This window comes from Micromesistius poutassou, assembly GCF_964030765.1.
Source record: "Micromesistius poutassou genome assembly, contig: SCAFFOLD_4483, whole genome shotgun sequence".
Lineage (NCBI taxonomy): Eukaryota > Metazoa > Chordata > Actinopteri > Gadiformes > Gadidae > Micromesistius > Micromesistius poutassou.
In genome coordinates, this window is record NW_028178089.1 from 1 (window position 1) to 21,401 (window position 21,401).

The 21,401-nt window shown below is 46.1% G+C and overlaps 3 protein-coding genes across 4 annotated transcripts; 1 reads left to right on the forward strand and 2 right to left on the reverse strand.

Annotated features, from left to right (window-relative positions):
- Positions 1-2,971: 2,971 nt before the first annotated feature.
- LOC311374800 (uncharacterized protein) lies at positions 2,972-10,658 on the reverse strand (the record flags this gene model as incomplete). The annotated part of the gene is made up of 10 exons (XM_084490561.1): positions 2,972-3,259; positions 3,560-3,700; positions 4,183-4,274; positions 4,513-4,611; positions 5,434-5,608; positions 6,046-6,180; positions 8,340-9,468; positions 9,797-9,884; positions 10,451-10,454; positions 10,647-10,658. 10 exons carry the CDS (start codon positions 10,656-10,658, stop codon positions 2,972-2,974), a joined length of 2,163 nt encoding a protein of 720 aa, XP_084346687.1.
- Positions 10,659-10,824: 166 nt separating this feature from the next.
- LOC311374801 (uncharacterized protein KIAA2013 homolog) lies at positions 10,825-16,299 on the reverse strand. Of its 2 annotated transcripts, none has more exons than XM_084490563.1 (3): positions 14,881-16,299; positions 13,652-14,505; positions 10,825-11,813 (listed from the first exon to the last, which is right to left on the reverse strand). In XM_084490563.1, exons 1-3 carry the CDS (start codon positions 15,836-15,838, stop codon positions 11,796-11,798), a joined length of 1,830 nt encoding a protein of 609 aa, XP_084346689.1. In that variant the 5' UTR covers positions 15,839-16,299; the 3' UTR covers positions 10,825-11,795. The 2 variants fall into 2 exon arrangements, with proteins under 2 accessions (XP_084346689.1, XP_084346688.1); XM_084490562.1 differs by having other exon boundaries at positions 10,825-12,129.
- A 600-nt stretch (positions 16,300-16,899) lies between these two features.
- Positions 16,900-20,948, forward strand: LOC311374799 (procollagen-lysine,2-oxoglutarate 5-dioxygenase 1-like; the record flags this gene model as incomplete). Its single annotated transcript, XM_084490560.1, has 6 exons — positions 16,900-17,121; positions 17,912-18,000; positions 18,193-18,326; positions 18,995-19,158; positions 20,586-20,698; positions 20,838-20,948. Exons 1-6 carry the CDS (start codon positions 17,031-17,033, stop codon positions 20,946-20,948), a joined length of 702 nt encoding a protein of 233 aa, XP_084346686.1. The 5' UTR covers positions 16,900-17,030.
- Between the last annotated feature and the right edge of the window lie 453 nt (positions 20,949-21,401).

Below are 21,401 nucleotides of genomic sequence, written 5' to 3' on the forward strand. Positions count from 1 at the left end.
CACCCTGAGACTATGGGCGGTTAGTCTGGACTGTCTGTTGAAAGGGTCTTGCTTGAAGACCACTTCCTGATGTTCTGATATGAGAGTGACAGCAGCACAGCTCCAGGAATCTGAGGAATGTTCTCCATCTCTTCCTTGTCTGTCTGACCCCCCCTGACCCCTAGACGTCACCGACTGGCTGATAACATATTGTTCATATTCGTCATCTCCTGCTCTGAATGTGGAGCTGTTAGTTCATGCAAGAGTGGGAAAAATATATGGAAACACATGATGATTTATTTTGTGGCTATGTAAATTATTATTATTTGGATTGTGTGTGTGTGTGCGTGTGTGTGTCTGTGTAACTGTTTGAGTGTATGTGCCAAATCAAGTCTGATAACAGTACATGGTTATGAAACATAACCATGTACTCGGGGTAAACCTTACATTTATCCGCTGAATTCAAATGATTTGTCCCGTCACGGTTAAACAGACAGTGTTTCAAACACATGACCACACCCCAGCTAACGGGCAACATAACTTAACATCCTCAGTGATCAATTCCATAATTAATTAAATAAAAAGGGTGGGAGTAATTCTTAAATGAATAATCAGGCATGCAAACAACAAAAAAAGTTATAAAATTTAAAATTATAAAAAAAATAATAAATAAAAAAAATTGACCTGCGCGCGAATATTTTTTTTGGACCTGCGCGCGCATATTTTTTTTTGGACCTGCGCGCATATTTTTTTTTGGACATGCGCGCCCATATTTTTTTTTGGACATGCGGCAGGTAAAAAAAAAAATATGCGCACGCAGGTCCAAAAAAAACTATGCGCACGCAGGTCAAAAAAAAAAAATGCCCGCGCAGGTCCAAAAAAATATATGCGTGCAGGTCCAAAAAAAAATATTCATGCAGGTCAAATTTTTTTTATTTATTATTTTTTAAATAATTATATTTTTTATATAATTTTTTTAAAATCTTATATATATTTTTTTTATATAATTTTTTTTATATATAATTTTTTTTATACAATTTTATTTTATATAATTTTTTTTTATTTATAATTTTTTTTATTATTAGTTTTCTGGGGAACAGTCAGCCTCCTATCAACTGTATCAATCATTAAAACAAAGTCCTCATCTTCAATCATTGGGACTGCTAATCCTGTGTGTAGGCCTACAATGCATTTTGCTCTGGCGTCCTCCTTGGTCTGTTGTTGTTCTGGGATGCACTAGCTTTATTTGCACTCAGTGGCCCATCCTCGGAGGCCTTCTGTACCTGTGAGGTACAATGGAGGGGGGTCCGATTTTTCTGTCTCTCATCCACTCCCGTCTCTCACTCAAACATACGCGCACACACAGCTCCAAGTTGTCTCTATACTATATTTCTGCTCCTTTCTCCCGTCACAACATTACTGTATGTAACCGTAATCTGTTGCGTGGCTTTCCCACTAATATAGCTTTCTTTATAAAACATTAGTATTAATTTTTAGTGTTTCTCATGTCACAGAAACGACAGTGAATCCTGTGTTTCTGTGCCCCGCTGTGGTGTCGACAGCACAGAGCTCCGGTACCGTTACAGGACAGCGGTGGTTTCTTTCAGCTTGTATTGTATTCCAATTCTAGCGAAAACACACATAACATTAGCTTGAAAGAAAAAAAACTGTTCAAGTATGCTTATCTTTGCGTGAATTTCGGGATGACTCGTCTGCCAATGACTTCAAGTTGGTTGTGTTTTAACCGGTGATTGTTGCGCCAAACTGTTTACAAAGGGACACTTACTTGCGACGCAGCAAGTGCCTGCTAGTTGACCTGCCGAGCGGGACGATCAGTACTCCCCCACATAAAGAGCTTAGTTCTGATTGGATCGCTTCCCCAATCGTCCCGCTTACATTTTCGTCTCGTTTTTATTAGTTAACGAAAGTGTCAAAAGATTTCGTCGTAGTTTTTGTCATCCTAAATTGATCTTTATTTAGTTATCGTCTCGTTTTCGTCAGACTGTAGACCCCCCCCCCCCCCACCCCCAATGTTTTCTCAATGGATCTCCACGAATCACACAAGTGGCCAATTTTGTTTAAAAAACGGCGAATTTCGCCGAAAGGTGACTAGTTTGCATGCCAGATAATACTGGCATAGATGACTCACAGGCAATATGTATCACAGCAGGCAACTTAAAGTTTGCAAGAGGGATGCATCTTATATTCTTACGTCTATAGTATGAAATTGAATGTAATTGTATGTCTGTTTGTATGTATGTATTTTAGTAAATCATTGAAATAATATATTTTGTGATCATGCGACATTGAAGGTAGTACAGAGTACACAAAAACACAAAAATATATATAGAAATGTAATAAAAATGTTCATCATGGATTTTATTTACCCATAGATTTACCCAATAACTTCGCCAAGGTATTTACTTGGCAAAATACAGAATACACATCATTTAGCTGATAATGAAACCTCACAAATCATATATATATATATATATATATATATATATATATATATATATATATATAAATACTAATATATTTACAATTTCTTAAAAGTAACAATAAAGAAAAGACTACACCTAATATTTGTAATATTAAATGTTGCTGTAAATATGTAATGAAATGATTAAATAAATATGAAAAATGTTTTTGTAATTAAGCATTATAGATAATTTTCTATTTGACATAATGACAAACTGATAAATCAAAAAGGCAATATGTGTTACCTAATGCTAAATGGTGTTGATATCATTGGAATATCAAATTTGTACTGAATACTTTAAGTAAAGTGAAGATTTCAATAATTTTGTCTTATTTGGTACCATATAAACCAGACTCTCCTTAACAGAGTCTCATTAAGGAAACCGTACACAAAAAAACTAACATAGAGAACCACACTGGAGGTGACATCTTGAAAACCACATCTCGTAATCACAGAACACCAATAAAAAGGGAACTAGCGCCCTCTGCTGGCCGCGTTCAGCACCTGCAGTCACAGGTGTGGAATAGAGCCGGGCAGCAGGTCGGGCTTGTCCCCCCCACGGGCCCTGGCCTCGCTCAGCGCCGGGCTCTCTTCTCCACCCTGGAGCCCGCCGACCATGGAGCCCAGGGTGTTGTAGCTGCGTCCTCTGCCCCCGCTGCCGCAGTGCTCCACCTGGGCCGAGACGCAGAGGCCAGGCCTGTCCTGGGGCGGCTGTGGAGGGCTGTGGGGGGTGGTGGAGGAGAGGATGGACTTGGGGCTGGAAGGGTTCTCACTCAGGTTGTTTACCGTCACCGCAGACTGGGGGGCAGAGGAGGGGGTCCATGGGGTGGGTAATGAGTAGAGGGGGTAAGAAGAGACACGTTGGACATGGTTGGTTGGCTGAGCGGCACTTTCACATTTATTTTTGCAGTTTGTTGGATTATTCTCGGCATTGCTTGTAGTTAACTTTGGATAAAAGTGAAAATTATAAAACGAAATAAAATAGAAGTGTACTTAATGCAAATGACTAGGAATTGTACAATGGTGTTTTCCACATCTGTTCAACATGAGCTGATGAGTTGTGATGTTGAGTTGTGTTGTGTGTTTTATTGTACCCACATTAGCCACAGAGCCCCGGCTGTTAGCCACTGGTTTCTTCTTGCGGGCCAGGTTGGGGTTCCAGTGGCAGACCAGGCTGTCATTCTGCACGCTGTAGTTCTTGTGACCGACCAGCCAGTAGGTGTTCATCTTCCCTTTCCCCTGAAGGGAGCAGGCGTGAGTTAAACTGGGGCTTACGAGTGTTTTTTAATGAAACAAGACAACACAGTCTATAACGGCAACACGTAGAGTACGGCTCATCAACCAGGCCTGATCGTAGCCTAGCCTGTAGGCTAGAGCAGAGATTGAGGCTAGCAGAGTCGGCAACAGTTAAATGAATTGCTGCGAGCACGTTCAAGTCCTTTGTAAAAATGCACCTGTGGGAGTGTGTGTGTAGGATGGCTAGTTTAAGCAGCCTCACCTGGCCCTAATCAGACTGATTGGGCCGGGTGAGGCTGCTTAAACCAGCCATCACCCACACACACTCCCACAGTGCTACATAAATGAAATTAATTATTATGATTGTGTGTCTCAAGTAAGGTGAGCAGCATGAACCTTTCGTCGTCAGCCCGAAAGCCGACACGACCCCCACCAGAATGGAAGTGTTAGATGAAGTGTCTGGTCGGAGCCGGGAGCCCCCTCACCTTGACCTCGATCTCCCCTCGGAGCTGCAGCTCGTACGCGTTGTCCTTCATTAGGGCCAGGTAGGTGGCCGAGCTGGCGTGGATCTTCTGGGCTGGTGATCAGGAGCCACACAATACACAGGCAATAAAGTTTAACTGAATGGATTAATACAGACGTTTGTATTGCCATTTGGGAGGGATTGAGTCTGATGTGTTTATACGTATATTTTGCGTGTTAGGCATGGCTAAGGGCTTGTGTGTGTGTGTGTGTGTGTGTGTGTGTGTGTGTGTGTGTGTGTGTGTGTGTGTGTGTGTGTGTGTGTGTGTGTGTGTGTGTGTGTGTACACCTACGCAGGCTGGTGGACTCCATCCTAGAGGCTGTGTTGACCGTATCACCGAACAGACAGTAGCGCGGCATCTTGTAGCCCACGATACCTGCCACGCATGGACCTGAACACACACACACACACACACACACACACACACACACACACACACACACACACCCCACTCCCTCTTTTTCATTATATCAATGCTTACCTCTCTGTGTTGGTTTCACTGTGTGTGTGTGTGTGTGTGTGTGTGTGTGTGTGTGTGTGTGTGTGTGTGTGTGTGTGTGTGTGTGTGTGTGTGTGTGTGTATTTGGTGGGGATGGTCATAAAGATACTTATTATGAAAGACCCCTCCTTCAACATAGAAAGACCATATAGAATACATCGTTCAAGTATGAAACACTATCAGTGTTGGCAGATTGGCAGGTTGGCTATGGGTTTTAGTGGGTCATCATCATATCATCAAGGCTGTTCTTTTGTCATGAAAATACCTGAAAATAACCTGTATTCTCTAGGTTGTCATTTAGAACAGACACTGGTAGCTCCTAAACAATGAGTAATTTATGTTCATTATAAACATATATATTTAAACACATTGTGCCATCAAAGAAATGTCAAATATAAATAAAAGAAAGAGAATAGACATCTATTAGGGCTGGGTAAGGGGGGCAGAAGAGTGTAGCGGCTGAGATGTGGTGTTCCTCTCCCAGTCTAAATGTACTGGGTTCTCCAATTACCACTGCCTACCTGTAGCCATCTTTGAGCAAAGACACCTAACCCCTACCTGCTCCTCAATCACATGGATCTGAATTCACTACCGATCCACCAAGTCAGAATGAAGCGTATGTTGAATGATGTTGAATATGTTGAGTGATGAATGAATAGTAGTTAGTAGTAGTAATAGTAGTAATAACTGCAGGGCTGCACGGGTTTAGCTCACCTGTGTGGATCCCTGCGCGGAGCTGGAGTCTCTGGTTGGGCATGTGAGGGATGGTGACCTGCCGGACCGCAGCCAGCAGGTCCAGAGACATCTTAGCTATCTCATCCGCATGCTTGTCCCCGTTCCTCTCAGGCAGCCCACTGACCACCATGTAGGCGTCTCCGATGGTCTCCACCTGAGGTGAACCACACAGTACCCACCATAGCATTATAGCATCATCCAACCCGTCATTATCCCCTGAGGTGAACCACAACAATATCCACCATATCATTATCACCTGAGGTCAACCAAACTGTTTCCACCATATCATTATCACCTCAGGTCAACCACAACATTATCCAACTTATCAATATAACTTTGAGTCAACCACACACAGCAGCCACCATAGCATTATCATCTCATGTCAGCCACAACATATTATTCAACTTATCATTATCCCCTTGGGTCGACCACAACAATATCCACTATATCATTATCACATTTTCTCAACAACAATAATATACACCATATCATTATGACCTCATGTCAGCCACAACACTATTCAATTTATCGTTATAACCTGAGGTCCAACATTATCCTACCGATCATTGTCCCCTCAGATCAACGTTGTACCTTGTAGACGTCGTAGGAGTTGATGCGTGTGTCAAAGCACATATACAGGCTGTTGAGCATCTCCACCACCTGCAGGGGGTTGCAGGAGGCAGAGATGGTGGTGAAGCCCACGATGTCGGAGAAGAAAATGGTAACCTGTAGAAAGACAAATAAAATACATAGAGTGGCGATGCATAGGATAAGACAGACTGAGACAGTCTGGTTAATATAGCATTACTCAATCAGTATTCTGATTGAGCCAGCATTAACGCATAGCCTGTTTCCACTAGAATCCCTCCGTTAGTAGGGGTATAAGTAGTAAGCATTTAGTGGCATCTAGAGGAACCAACTTGGCAGAAGAACGCATTTTTTAATAAAATCATAATCGCCATCTTACTTGTAAGCATTGAAATATATATTTTTACAGACTAAATATCAAAATATATTTTATAAATCTATCAAGGAACTTCATCACTTGACACTTGGCTACTCTATGCTGTAGTAGACCAGTGGTTCTCAACCTTTTTTCAGTGATGTACCCCCTGTGAAATATTTTTTCAGCCAAGTACCCCCTAACCAGCACAGCTCAAAAGAATTGCTGCTACGCTTCAACCACGACTCCATCGTTGATCCAAGTGACTGACAGGCGATGCCAGGTGGCATATGACAGGTTGGGTCGAACCATCCTGGTATGAGGGAGACTGTGGGTTTTAAGGATAATGAAATTGAATAGCCTACAGAATATAAAATTCATTTTATGAACTTATACTTATATTTTCCTGAAATATCTTTTAAATAATTATTTTTAAAGGATTTCTGCATGGATGCTACTTTTTAAATATATGTATATTTTAAAATCTCACGTACCCCCAGGGGTACACATACCCCCATTTGAGAACCACTGTAGTAGACAATGACATTGTTTTGGAATACCTACTGGCCAGTGTAAGCCACTGGAGCATCTCCTATGTCGTTGGAAATGGAGGGTTGGGTTATTTGGTTCAGTTGCAATCGGCCTCTCACCGTTAAATGCCACTAAATCCTACACACTGCACCTTTAAACAAACGTGAATAAAATGTCTATTGCAAATTGCACTAAACAGCATTTTTTCTGTCCTCCTTCGGAAACATTTTAGCCCACACTTTTGTTACTATAGCGGTTACAGCTTTTGGTTTTCTTGCCAGAACTCGAAATCTGTAACATCTGTGTATCCAGAAAAAAATATCAGTGTGAAATGTGGTCACAAAGAGAGCTTGGAACAGCTGCTTGAAACCTCTTCAATGAGCCAAACGCAATTTTCACCCATATATCCTGTTTTATCTCCTGATGAATATGGAATAGGATAATTACGGGCAATTACACAGACAATGGCAACAAAGCTAGCAAATAAGGATCAGGCTAATTCAGTATGTTGCCTAGATCTTGCAAGATAAGCTTTTCACTTCAGTATTAACAAGCAATTTTAATATGGAAATGTTTAGATCCAGACGACATTGTTATATATTGCTCCAGGTGAAATCACACACCTGGGGATTACTTCAAACCATCTGCGGTCGCAATCCCTTCATTCTACCCATCGTTCCATTCAATGTGTGTGTGTGTGTGTGTGTGTGTGTGTGTGTGTGTGTGTGTGTGTGTGTGTGTGTGTGTGTGTGTGTGTGTGTGTGTGTTATCTTTTGTTCATTTCACATAATGTTTCACAGTTTTCAAAGTCTTGTGATGATGCGTTATCAGAACGACAAATGCAGATATTAAAACAGAATTCACAAATCTCATCTTCCTTACTGTTTTTCATCTACCCCATCATGCCCAAGCCTTACTATTCATCAAGAAAATCCTTCTTACCACTTATGTCATCAACACCATTTTATTTCCCCCCACAACACATCCCAGTTTGCCTGTAGGCTGCGATTCTACAGCAGCTTGATGGTGTTGGGACACCCAGCCAAAAGATTCCAGGTTCGAATCCCCAATGTGTGCTGTCTACCTGTAGGCAATGTAAGCATCCTTGAGAAAGGATCCACCCCACCAACCCACCTGCTCGATGAAAGCATCGTCCATGGCATGGGAGTGTGTGTGGATAATGACTGCTTGAAGCAGCCTCACCTGCCGAGTCTGATTGGACTCTGGGTGGTGCTGGGTGGGGCTGCAAACCTGTTGCCCATTGAGAAATCAGTGTGCAACTGGTTCAACCAGCCATCACCACACACACACACACACACACACACACTCCCACACATTGTGAGGACCCCAGCGGCACGGATTGCGTGTACCCAGCAGCGCCACAGATTGTGTGTACCCAGCGGACACAGACCTTGTCGTAGCTCTCCGCCTCCACGTGCTTCTGCTGCCGGAGCTGCTTGGCCACCGACTTGGGCAGCATCTGGTGGAGCAGGTCCTCGGCCAGCCGCCGCTGGCGCCGCAGGTCCTCCGTCCTCTCCCGCAGGCTGCGCGCGTAATTCTGGATCCACTCGGTCATCTGCTTGAAGGACACCAGCGCCACGGGGTAGATGAGGCAGGCCATGGCCAGCAGGCACACTCGCATGCTCAGCCCCGAGAACACCTCGCGGGACGCCCGGCGCAGGGCGGGCACCGACACCTCCAGCAGGCACTGGCGGGTGTCCCTCAGGGCGTGGAGCAGGGGAGGGGAGGTGGGATCGCGGCCGGGGGGTCCGGACGTGTCCCAGGGGTCCTTGAGGGGGTCCGTCAGGTTGGGCCTGAGGTCTACGTTCTCCAGCCAACAGTCGCTCAGGGTCTCGGACATGACCCTGGCGAAGCCCAGGCGGCTGAGTGCGGCGGTCCACTTGCGGCGGAAGCCCCCCGTCCGGGTCTCCGCGGGCGGGAGGTGGGCCGCCTGGTGGGTGAGCTCTATGAACGCCTGCAGGAGTCTGGAGGAGAGCACGTCTCTCCAGGCCGAGTATTGTTTGGCCATGAGGACGCTCTGCTCGGCCGTGCCCCACATGTCGAGGAGTCTGGCGATGACCAGGGAAAAGGCCAGGGTACCGTTTTCATGCATGCTCTGCTCCCTCCATGTGGAGTTCCGAAGCTCTTGCACGTCGTTATAAACGTCCGTACAAAAAGGCGCGAGGTCCTCGTCGCAGGGAAGGCCATGGCTGTTGGTGAGACCGGGCGTGTCAGGATTGCAGAGACCGTCAAACACGGGTATAATCACTTCAGAGAAGGTCATGGCCTCCGAAGTGTCATTGCTTAGGTTTTCCGTCCATAGACTTCTCATCGTTTGGAGTTTAGCCACGAGTTGCAGTATAGCCATCGTCCTGCACGAGGTCAGTTCATCGTAGGCAGCTTCTGTGGCGTGCAACAGATCAAAGCTGGAGTTGAGGTCCACAGAGACGGCTCCTAGCAGGGCAGCGAAGGAGAGAAGGCAGGCTGCCAGGATGCGACGGACCGAGCGACTGCTGCCACCACCGGTGAATATGGAGCACCTGCGAGGGATGGATACAAGGTCTACAATTCCTTTCAGATTCAAGTTGATCCATAGCGTTACACTGTTACATAAGGCAAGCACATTTAGTAGCCCAGCCTACAACAGTATCATTTGATATATATACTAAAACAAGCTTGTATTCTATAATATAGGGCTTATAGTAGCCTAATAATGTTTTTATAACTGAACCCAAGCGAAAGACTCGTTTGGCCTCGATGAGACAACACCATTTGGCCTATAAGGCCTATATATAATGTGAATGTAACCTATTTTAGCTATTTTAAAACAAATACAAACAACTTATTTTTTAGATCAAATAAACACACCTGCACAGTTCACACTCGCCATCGCCCTCCGTCCCGGGGCCGACTCGCCTCCTCTTGGTCCTCCTGCTCTGGATCTTGGAGAGCGTTCCTTTTAAAGAGGCCGAGGACAAAGTCCCAGATGCGAAACATTCTTTTTTCATTAACTTCAACGATGACATGGGCCTGTTGAACAACAGGGAAGGTTCAAGTCTCATGTAGGGGGTCCCGGGTACGAGCAGCGCCGATCAACATGTATTCCCATTTAGAGAGCAGCGGTCCTGACCAGATGCGCGCACCGGGGCGGGTTGGGCTCGTTGTGGTTCCTTTCGGCCGGGGGTGGTAGGTTGTGTCGGGGAGGCGTGTTTCAGTACTGCTTTGTTTTGCAGACAATAGTAGCGCAGGCCTTTTATCTCATATGGAAAAAATGTATGGAGCCAATATGAAATATGCGTGTCGCTGGCGATATTAACGTAATACCTATTGTTTATTTGGCCATAGCCTGTATATGCAATTATAAGTAGGCCTACTATAATTAAAACCGAAATTTTAATGCCGGTATTTAGAGATGCATTATTTGAGATATGAATGGTGTAGGCTGGCGAACGGCCCTGCAGGCCCGCTGAGTGACTTGGGTCCTCTGGCACGGAACGGGTCCCCGGGCGCACACAACCACACCTGCCTGCAATCGCAAACTTAACACAAAAAACAATCTTTAATTTCTGAAGTTGTTATGATTCATAATGTAGACTTACCATGCCCTATATATCAAACGTCATATTTAAATAACTAGGTTCGATCTGTGCATCCATCTCATCGTTTTACGACGCGTAAAAGTCTCGAGTGTTACGGACCAGTTGTCAGTTTAGTGTACGATGTGCGACATTTTTCTTGATTTTGCAATTTTTCTTGATTTTGCAATTTCGAGCAGTAGGCTAATTTATGAGACAGCTTCAGATAATATTAAGAAACAGATGTAGGGAATAGGGAATGTGGTTGGGTTGGGTGATAACATCTGAGGAGTATCGCATGGAGTAGTCCTACATCACATTCAAAATCATATCTTTATTGCTTCAACACCACTGCATATGATATCAGATTCAGACACACGAAAATGCAGATACATCAGATAGCATGAACTAAATATTTACACATTTTAACAGAACAGTTCAATGTTCAATTAAACTTGGTGAAGCTGGAAAAAGTACTTTAGTATCACATTATGCTATATCAGCAGTGTGGTCTGACTGCAGATATGATCAAAATAAATTACATAAGGCACCTTCAGTAGTACAAAACAATGGAATAGATTTGTAAAGCCCTTAAATACCTATAAGAAACAATGTGAATGTGGTGAAATCAGTAAGCAAACACAAATCATAAAATCACTCAAAAACTCAAAAACAATCCAGAAAAGGTGACTATTGGTGTGAAAGTTAACATGGAAACCTCAACAAAAACTCTGTCACACACTTAATGAGACACACATGCAAGCACAAACAGTCAACCCCCACAAAGGGATGTCAATTGAACCTGACCCAAATTAACCTGCCTACATGAGCTTCATGTATACAGAATTTAGAAAAATTACTGTGGATTGTGGACAAGACATTCAAAAAGAGAGGGCAGTTACCTACACAGACCCTTTCCAGAAATTATCAATTGTGGCCTTTCATATCAACACATGATAGAACAGGGTTGGACAGTTAGTTAAAATTGTAACTGTCCAACTGTCTACCTAGCGTTTAAAGAACATTCCCAGAAAAAGTAAACATTTCTTTTTAAAACAAATTCTTCATGTTCACTGGCTACCAACCTATACCAGTCCCAACAATTTCCCCATTGCCATTACAACAATCAAGTAATTATGAAACCATTCACTGATTTTGTTTTAATATAGGCCATTCGCCACGGCCCCTTGGATCTCAATGGGTATCAGAGTTTTGATTCTGAATGTCCTCCGCCTCCATATTGACTGAAGCTCACTAGTAATGCTCACTATCCCGATGGTGGCCAGCGTCCTTCATACGGATGGGTCGTCCTGCGGAAACCAATAGAATCACGGTGAACACCGGAACGTCAACGCCAATTTTGGAGCAACAAAATGGCTGATTGCTCTGCACACTTTGTTACTCCTGCCCCCACCCCTTTTCCAAAGTCCCCCAACAAGGGCAACAGGAAAGCATATCAATAAGGGCTGCTTTAAGGGATCCATGACCAACAGCTTGGCCAACAACCACCGATCTAAAATGTATTCCCAGAGGTACGGGGATGGCGGGGAGGCCCTCTGCAGTACCTGGGGACCCACGAGCATGGGTCTCCTGCTAAGCTGCGACCTCCTCAATAATGCTGGCGTCCTGGTGAGGGAGGGAGGGAGGGCGGAGGGTTAGAACAGGCAACTCATGCAAGGCAAAGCAACTCATGCAAGGCAAAGCAATGCGGCCGGCGTGGACAACGGCCTCCCTTGAAGACTCCCACACCGTCTACAGCTGTTATTGGAAGCAGAAGAAGCATGCAGAATCAGTGAGGGACTGGCCTCTGACCGTGAGCTGTGTGTGGGTGAGCAGAGCAACAGATCCGTTCAGGGCAGTGGTTCCCAACCACTGGGTCACCAGATATGCACCTGGGGTCAGCTATGGATGTTGAAGATTACTTATTAAGAACTTTTCATAAAGTAATAATTTCATAAGGGCTATAAGAGAGCTAATAACCGACCCGTATACAAACAGTGTGGTGCAATGCGATGGTACGTTCACTGTGACAATTGACATTACCAAGAGACGCTGACCCTGTTTGAAAGATAAACAGCCTAAAAATTAGGTCAAAGTGCAAAGAAAAGGGTTGGGAACCACAGGTTTGGGGGAAGAAGGAGAGAAGCAAAGCAGTGTGTTGTGTCAGTTTAATCAGGAGTGAATCAATAGAAAACACCAGCCAAACAAGAGGACAAGAAAACAGCACAGAAAAAACATTGCAGATGAAGGGTAGCAGATAAGTCCTTTGAAAAACATTTCAGAATGTCCCCCAAACGATCTGTGTTTTACAGACATTTAGAGGAAATGTGTGACTTTACATTGACAAACAAATAATTAATTGTTTAATTAATTTTCTTAGTGTCACCATCAACAGACAAAAAGGTATTTTCAATTCAAGCTGCTCGCTAAAATAAATTTCTGAAATAAATAGAAAGAAATAGCACACAAATATTGGCCAAACTGCTTGACAATTGAAGGCACCAGGAAATGTTTAAATAAAACTTAAATTTGGCTCGCCTAGTTCTAGGGAAGGGTTATTTAGGTATGCATCAGTTTGTCTGGATCGAAGAAAACGCTACATATACATTAAAGTTTGATTCATTTTGATTGGCTGTGTCAACACAAATTCAGTTTCCACTGTATGCAAATCTTACATCAAGGACGGTCAACTCCTGGTACTTTCAATGCAAACTTAGGTAGAAGTTTGTTTGCAGAGACTTGCATTGTGTATTCTCTGCAGAGAATACACAATCTTAAAAGATAGTGGTTTCAGTGATCTCTTACTGTAGCCTCTTTCGCACACAGAATCCCTCCATCCTCTCGACTAAGGGGGAGACGAGAAAATGGTGAGGGGGGAGGGGGCGGGGGGTGGGGCACTGAAGTGACGCCGCCAAACTCCAAACCAACCAAACAAAACAGCATGGGAAATGTCCACAGACGGGGAGAACCCGATAGCAGGAGACAGCCCACACCGTGATAAAGGGAAAACAGGAGGACCAGCAGGACCGGTAGAGGGGGAAATAGAAAAGTCTTGGCCACCACAAGCAGGACACGGGAGACGAACGAGCGGCCGGCCGTGGCTTCCCCAGCAGAGGGCGCTGTGTGGCTGTGTGTTGGCGGCCTATACCTTGCTCCGGAAGAGGGGCTTGGCGCCCGGGCCGCAGTACTCGTTGTAGATGAGCTTGAAGAGGAATAGGTGGAAGAGGGTGATCAGCGACGCCACGCTGAACCAGAAGAGGAAGGGCAGCCCCGGGTAGCGGTTGGCCATGTGATCCTCGTGGGCCAGGATGGCCTTGAGGTGCAGGGTCTGCCGGAGGTCCTGCAGGTGCCTGAGGTCTGTGGAGATGTAGAGCAGCGGCGTGATGGGCTGCGTCACCATCACAGGGAACATGTGCCCCTTGACCTCCGAGGTCAGCTCCACAGGCTCGTTCATGCAGCCCGCCTCGCAGGCGTACAGCTTCACCGGCTTCTCCTGGGGCTTCACCGACACGTGCAGGAAGGGTTTCCCCACCGCGTCCAGCAGCACCGCCAGGTTGATCAGGTCCTGGTTGTAGTGGATGCCCCGCAGCGCGTAGCTGTTGTGCAGCACGTCGGGGTCCGCCTGGAACTGCAGGTGGTTCTCGGTGAACTGCAAGCCACCGAAGCTCAGCACCATGCCCTGCATGACGCCGTGGGCGCCGGCCGCCACCAGCACCTTGCAGCCGCGCTTCTGCAGCGTGAGGGTCCACAGCGTGGCCAGCTGCAGGATCTGCGCCGTGCTGCCCACGTGCTGGGGCCACAGGTGCTCGGCGTGCATGGTGGCGTGCCCGCTAAAGCAGTGGTCGGCGTAGTTGAGGCTGGACTCCAGGGCGGCGCGCTCCTCTTCCGCCAGCCGCCGGTCCAGCAGGGGGGCGGCCGTGCTGGAGAGGATGTAGTAGAGGGTGGTGTTGACCGTGCGGCTGGAGGGGGTGTGGGCGTCCGTGATCTTCCTCATCTCCACCCCTGGAGGAGGAACAGAGGTGATATGGTTATGTCAACAGTTGGCCCGGAGTTCCAACAGTTGGCCCGGAAGAATGAGCCTTTAGCAAAGAAAGAAGAGTGCAGTTTGCACAGCTGTATTACCAAGCAAAGGTCGAGTTAAAATGAGACTAGACAAATGGGATTTCTGAAAATCATTATGATGAAAAATGTAATAGATTATCTCTATACCATGGATTCCCTCATGGCTCAAATCCACACTAAAGGCGATGATTTCACAATATTTCCATATTTTATGGTGCTAAAATAAACATAATGTTTATTATTCTTATGTATAATATTGTCGTAATGGGACATGGTTCATGTTTGACAAAGGCAGAGAGTGGCTTGCCCACTGACCGGAGATGAAGAGCTCCAGCCAGGCCTGCTGGTGGTCCAGAACCAGCTTGTCCACGTCGGCCCGGAGCAGCTCCGCCAGCTCCTTCCGGGCCCCGTCCCTCAGCCGGCCAAAGGTCTCCTCCACCTTGGACACCTCCACGGGCTCCGAGGTCCACACCACTGACAGCACACTCTCCCGGGCGTCAGACTTCGCCGCCACCTGGATGCGCCCGGACAGATTCGTGGTCGCCACGACGACCAGCACCACGTGGTTCTTCTGGACCGGCACGCGTCCGGACGAGATCACCAACTCCTTGTCCTCCATCTTCTCCACGGAGGAGGAGAACCGGCTGCCGAATGGGAGCGGCTCCACGGCCACCTCCAGCGTGGCGCTGCGCTCCGACGGGTTGCTGACGTGGATGCGCTGCAGGTAGACGTTGGGCCGGCTGCGGTGGGCGATGAACTCCTCCCGGACTGTGAGGCAGTCCCGGGCCAACTGCAGGGTGGCAGGCAGGAGGCAGCGAACCGAGAGGACTGAGCCCTTTCGGAACCATAGCATGGTGGCCCGCGCCTCAGCCCGCTTCCCCGGCAGGCTAACGGATACCACCGGGGAGTACTCCGTTTGGTGGACCGGAGCCGAGCCGGCCAGGGGGGAGGATGCCACCCACAGTTTGTTAGAGTCAATGTCGACCAGAATGTGGCCGTTACCTGATACGAAGGGTGTGTCCACGCTCTCCTGAGCTGTGCTGTAGATCCCCTCTCCTCGCTCGACCAGCGACTTCCACCTGTGGATCTCGTTCTGTAGGCACTGGCCCGCCGCTCCGCCGGACTTGACCGAACTACCCAAAAACCTCAAGCCGCGGTCTTCGCCCAGGTACCAGTAGAAGATCAGGAACAGCAAGAGTCCTATGAGGAGTCGTCTTGCCCAGCTGCTCGACAGCAAGCCCGGCAGACCCTTTAACCTTTGCTGGAGCCACATTGTGCGTAAGAAGGTTGGACTCCTCGGAACTTACTCAGTTTGCAATCGGATTGCAAATACCGTCCTTACAATACGTGGCGCCTACACTTCTACACTGCACTAGTTTATGCAAATCCCTAACGAAGCTTTGCTATCAAACGTGAACCATGCTAACCGTGATAGGCTGCCATATGCGGTATGAATGAGCACGTAGTCATGCTCTAATGCAAGCTGTGCATACAGCAAACCTGTCAGACAGTCTTTGTTATGTTAAGGTTAGCTTACGTTAGCTGGCAACGTGAAGTAGCTCCGATTAAACTTTCGACTTTTTTCTTACATCGTGACTTCCTTAACTCGCTGTCAATGTCGATCCCATTCATGAACAGGTCACCCTATGCTCGATCCTCCGCGAGTATACATGTTTCGTCGCTGAAATATATGTTTTTTTCTTCTCGGGACATGAACTGTTTGCAAACATCCAATATTTCGTCGACACTTCTGGTTAGACTGCCGTAAAGGGGGTTGGGTCGACATGGCAACGACCGTAAATGTCGTGAAGACTTTTACGCCAGCGTTATGTATGTTGCTCATGTACTTTGTATAGACTCACGATCACGCTGTGGTACATGTCATCTTGTGCTGTGAACAGTTTATGAAGGGTCGAATGATTGTGTTTAATAACTGTTGTTATTAAGGCAGACATTTATAAAAACAGAGACATATTTATTTATAACCAAACGTTCTCTTTAATCTCGGTTATTTTATTAACCGTCGTTATTAATGTGCGGTTCATTATTATAATAATTTCACTGTTACCGTTCAAGTTTCGCAGTTCGGGTGTGTGTGTGTGTGTGTGTGTGTGTGTGTGTGTGTGTGTGTGTGTGTGTGTGTGTGGAGGGGGGGAGGGAGCGAGCGAGAGATAGAGGGAGCGAGAGAGGGAGCGAGAGAGAGAGAGAGAGAGAGAGAGAGAGAGAGAGAGAGAGAGAGAGAGAGAGAGAGAGAGAGAGAGAGAGAGAGAGCGAGAGCGAGAGAGCGGGGAAAGGGGGCTGGGTCTGTGGGACAGTGTTGGGAATCCAGGGGGGGACCGTTGGTTCAACACGCAACATCTGAGTCGTACCAAATCTCTTCTCCACACAGAACCGGACACTACGGTCTACAACAAGCTAATATATCCATTACACCAACTAGTGGGACAATATTGGTCTCGATTACAATGAAAATAGTATTCCTCTCGGCGTTTGGTGCATTTTTCTGTTTTGTCCATTTGCATCTGACAAGCTCCGAAGAGCAGAAAACTCCAGAAGGTATGCACAACATATCTTGTACTACTGGTGTCATACACATACATGCATTGTTTTGTTACCGCTGTATTAGACGTGTGGACTTGTGATTGTGCTTCATCCAGTAGTAGGTAGAGTAGAGTTAGGTTCTCTCGGGAAGGTTCACTGTCCAGTCGAGAATGTTCCTCCAAACACGCCGCTGACGTGGACGGTACTGCCTGTCCCAATGCTGTATTCAACAAGTTGGTGGTTAGCGGTGGTAGGATGATACATATCACAGCCGTAATCACTTAAACGGAGAATTAGGCGAGAGCAAGTCGGCTTTGCTTGGGAGAACTGATACTGTTCACATGAAATCGGATTAAATCTATCCTGCAGCCCCTACCCTTATAAACGTGTCCATAAAGTGATTCATGTTCCTCGTTTAGTTGACTGATTCTCAAATTATTATTTGACTACGTTGAAACCAATTAAATTGTAACATTGTTTGTTAAAGTGTGTGCTCATTTGGTTGGCTTTCAATTAATAACTTTTTCGATCTCAACCGACTTTTGTGTTTATACGCTTTAAATAATGATAGTCGTTTAGTCGGGTGCCTTATTTTTATGTTCTTACAATTTTCAAAACAACTGAAAACGAAATGCATTTGTCCACACGATTTAACAGCTATTAATTGGATTGACTTATTGCAGTTGATGACCCCCGGATAGGGGAAGTAAAGATTATCCTAAATCAGCCAAAAAACTGTTTTACAGTTTTACTTTACATTCTTACTTTCCCTTTACTATCTCACAAACGTCTCGTCTTCCTACAGACCTCCTAGTTTTGACAGTTGCCACCGCAGAGACAGATGGCTTCAGCCGTTTCCTGAGGTCTGCAAAGCTCTTCAACTACACTGTCAAGGTAGGGGCAAATACCCGCAAGTAGATTGACGTTTATCTGAAAGCTTAATTCCTCCTCTAATTCTCTGGCCACAGGGCAAAATAATAAGCCTGATGATAAACCACTGATCGGCTAGTCCTTCAGGCCATGCTTAAAAGTCAACCTGAAGAAAAGAGGTGGTGTTAAGTTGTCTGTACTCCGTCTGGGTAAAAGGTGCTTGGGCGCGGGGAGAAATGGCAAGGGGGGAACTACATGGCCCCCGGAGGAGGCCAGAGGATACGCCTCCTCAAGGAGGCTCTGGAGAAGATGAAGGAGGAGCAGGAGAAGATCATCCTCTTCATAGACAGGTATGTCTCCTTGTTCTCCTGGTGCTGCAGGCTGGATCATTATATGGTTATTTAGCCGGAGAGCAACTTTTTAGATGGTTAGTCATTAATATGCAGGTTGGAGTGGGACACCTTCAAGCTGCAGACATTGGTGTTTGAACCCAGCACATTTTGGCTGGGAGTCAAACTCTAACCACTATACTGTCCTGCTCATCTAGTGGAAGCAGTGGAAACTGCTATTTACACACTACATAATAGATGCCTCTCTCCCAAAAGACACTGAGCATGAACAAAGACGTTACTGACACTGAACAAAAAGCTAGTAGGGGTTAGAGAGCATGTTGCTAAAAAATGCCTACGGGAAGTCTGTAGGCATTTGCATTCAAACCCAGGACTACTCGACTTGGAGTCAACCACCCCTAGCCACTAGACTATCCTGCCCACCTGCTTGTTTCTCTGTCGCAACTGGTTGTTATGATCAGGGAATAGATGTATTATAGCTAAGAAAAGTGTTTCTCCCTTTCACTGCTATTGCCTATGAGTGAAGCCAGCCAGTGCTAGCTAAAATGCTCCACTATGGAACTGTGGCACCTCATATGGAGACACCTTCTCTCCTCTCAAATTGTGATTGGCTTGTCACAGCCGAGTGCAGTGTCCTATAGTCATCGCTGCTCCTCGTTTCTCCTCAGCTATGACGTGGTGTTTGCCTCTGGGCCCAAGGAGCTGCTGAAGAAGTTCCAACAGAGCGGGCACAAGGTGGTGTTCTCCTCAGAGACCCTCATCTGGCCCGACAGACACCTGGAGGACAAGCACCCGCACGTTCGCGAGGGAAACCGCTTCCTGGGGTCGGGAGGTAGGTCCACTGGGGAGGGTGGGGACGGAGGAGGTTTTGGTGGTGGTGGGGTTCAGAGGGAGTTCAACCAGTAGGGGTGGGGACGGTGGTGATGGTGGTGGTGGGGTTTGGGGGTAGGTCCACTGGTGGGGCTGGGGACTGCCGTGGTGGTGGTGGGGTTCAGGGGGTAGGTCCGGTGGTGGGGGTGGGGACGGAGGAGGTGGTGGTGGTGGGGTTCCGAGGTAGGTCCGCTGGTGGTGGTGGGGATGGAGGTGGCGGTGGGGTTGATGATGGAGTGGGGTCGGTAGGTTGGTCCGCTGGTGGTGGTTGGGGTGGTGCCGGTGATGGGGTTGATGATGGTGGTGGTGATGGAGATGGTGGTGAAGGTGTTGGTGGGTTAGCTGTTCTTGGTAATTTAGAAATATACTGGGACAGCACCAAAATCAGAACCAGAATAGCATGAAGTATTTGGGTTTCACTAATGATTGTGCTTTACCTTAAGGGCTCTTTATGGTTCCACGTTCACGCAACGCAATGACCACGCAGACGCGTCGACGCAGTCGTGAACCTTTCTGGTTCAGCGTCGGGTTTTAGTAAGCGGACCAATCACAGCCGTTGCGGCTGCGTCGCCTCAACGGAAGGTTCCAATTTTTAGGAGGCACATGTCAGGCCCTTGCGGTGGACGCAAGAAGGGTCCGCAAGGATGTAAGGGGTCCATAACCCCCTTGCGTTGCGTGAACGTGGGACCATAAACAGCCCTTTATGCTTGATGTTCAGTCACCATTTAGAAACGTCTGTTTAAACAGATGTGCATGTTATAAATTTGTTGTACCTTTTCTTTTAATACATCAACCCCTTTGTTGGTCAGTGTGTGTTTGTCAGTAGGTTTGCCTTTCAGTTTGTTTTGGTCAATGTGTTTGTGTGTGTCAGTGATTGTACACATAGAGGGAAAAAAAAAATAATGTGGAGTTTTTAATGATATGCTGCATGTTCCCTTGAAGGAGTTTATAGTGTCTTTTTATAGGCTGGAAATAGCAGGCTTTCCGCCGGGCAGGAAAACGGCACTGAAGGCACAGAGACCTGCTTTTCATTACCTGACAGGGTCCAGTTTAATAAATATAAGATCATTTTAGTATTTCTTATTACATAATAATAATAATTAGTAATGTGTTACTGTGCTTCGAATAAGGTTATTTCTGTACACACTGTGTCATTATGTAATGTGCGTGTCCAGAAAGAGAGTGAAGTTTTTGAACATGCATTGTGTTCAGTTATTCCCATCAAAGATGGCCAGTGTAACCTCTGGTATGGCTACTGTTATCTGTCCAAGGTAGAGGAATGTGTTGCCATGGTTGCTCGTTCAACTATTTGATATCGGCTGGTGCCGATTTGGTCTGTGACTTTACAAAGCAGCATTACAATGTCTCTTGAACTTTCTCTGTCCTCAGGTTTCATTGGCTACCTTCCTAATGTCAAGACGATGGTTGCTGATTGGACAGGAGAAGACCACGACAGTGACCAACTGTTCTTCACTAACATCTATATCAACCCAGAAAAAAGGGTATGCATACTTATTAGAATTATTAATATGGTTATAACCAACTGTATAAATGTGCAAAACTAGTTTTTTGTTGTTTTTTCCATGTGTACTCAAGTGTAGATAAGTATCTCACAACGTTGTTTTACCTTCCCCGTTTCAGAAATCCATAAATATCACACTGGATAGCAGATGCAGATTGTTCCAAAACCTCAATGGAGCCCTTGGTAAGTGCCTTTACACACGTTACCACACGCTAAAAGGTCTGCTATGACGGCTATTTACCATTTACAATAGAACTTGATTGTTTTGCTAATGAATGCAAAACACTATTTACAAACACTGTTGTCACCTCACCTATATGAGCATCAATAGCACCTGATTGCAGTTTAAAAAGCTCAAGGCAAGGCATCCTCTTTCAGAATCACAGCTAACATATTTACATAGACTTTAACATTCGCAGCTGACATATTTACTTAGCCTTTAGCAATTAAAGCTAACGTGTGAGAAACAAATAAAGAAATATAAATACCTGGCTAAGAGATTGCTAGCTAGCCTGTTTGTAACAATGTTATTAGTACTAGCCCGAGGCCACCTTGCAGTAATTGTTCTGCTGAGATAAGCTACTTTCCCTGGCTGGGAAACCCAGGTGGTTATTTATTATTTATTCCCCAGGTGGTAGGGGTTAATAGCTGTGGTGTAAAGATGAAGGGATACACCCCCCCTG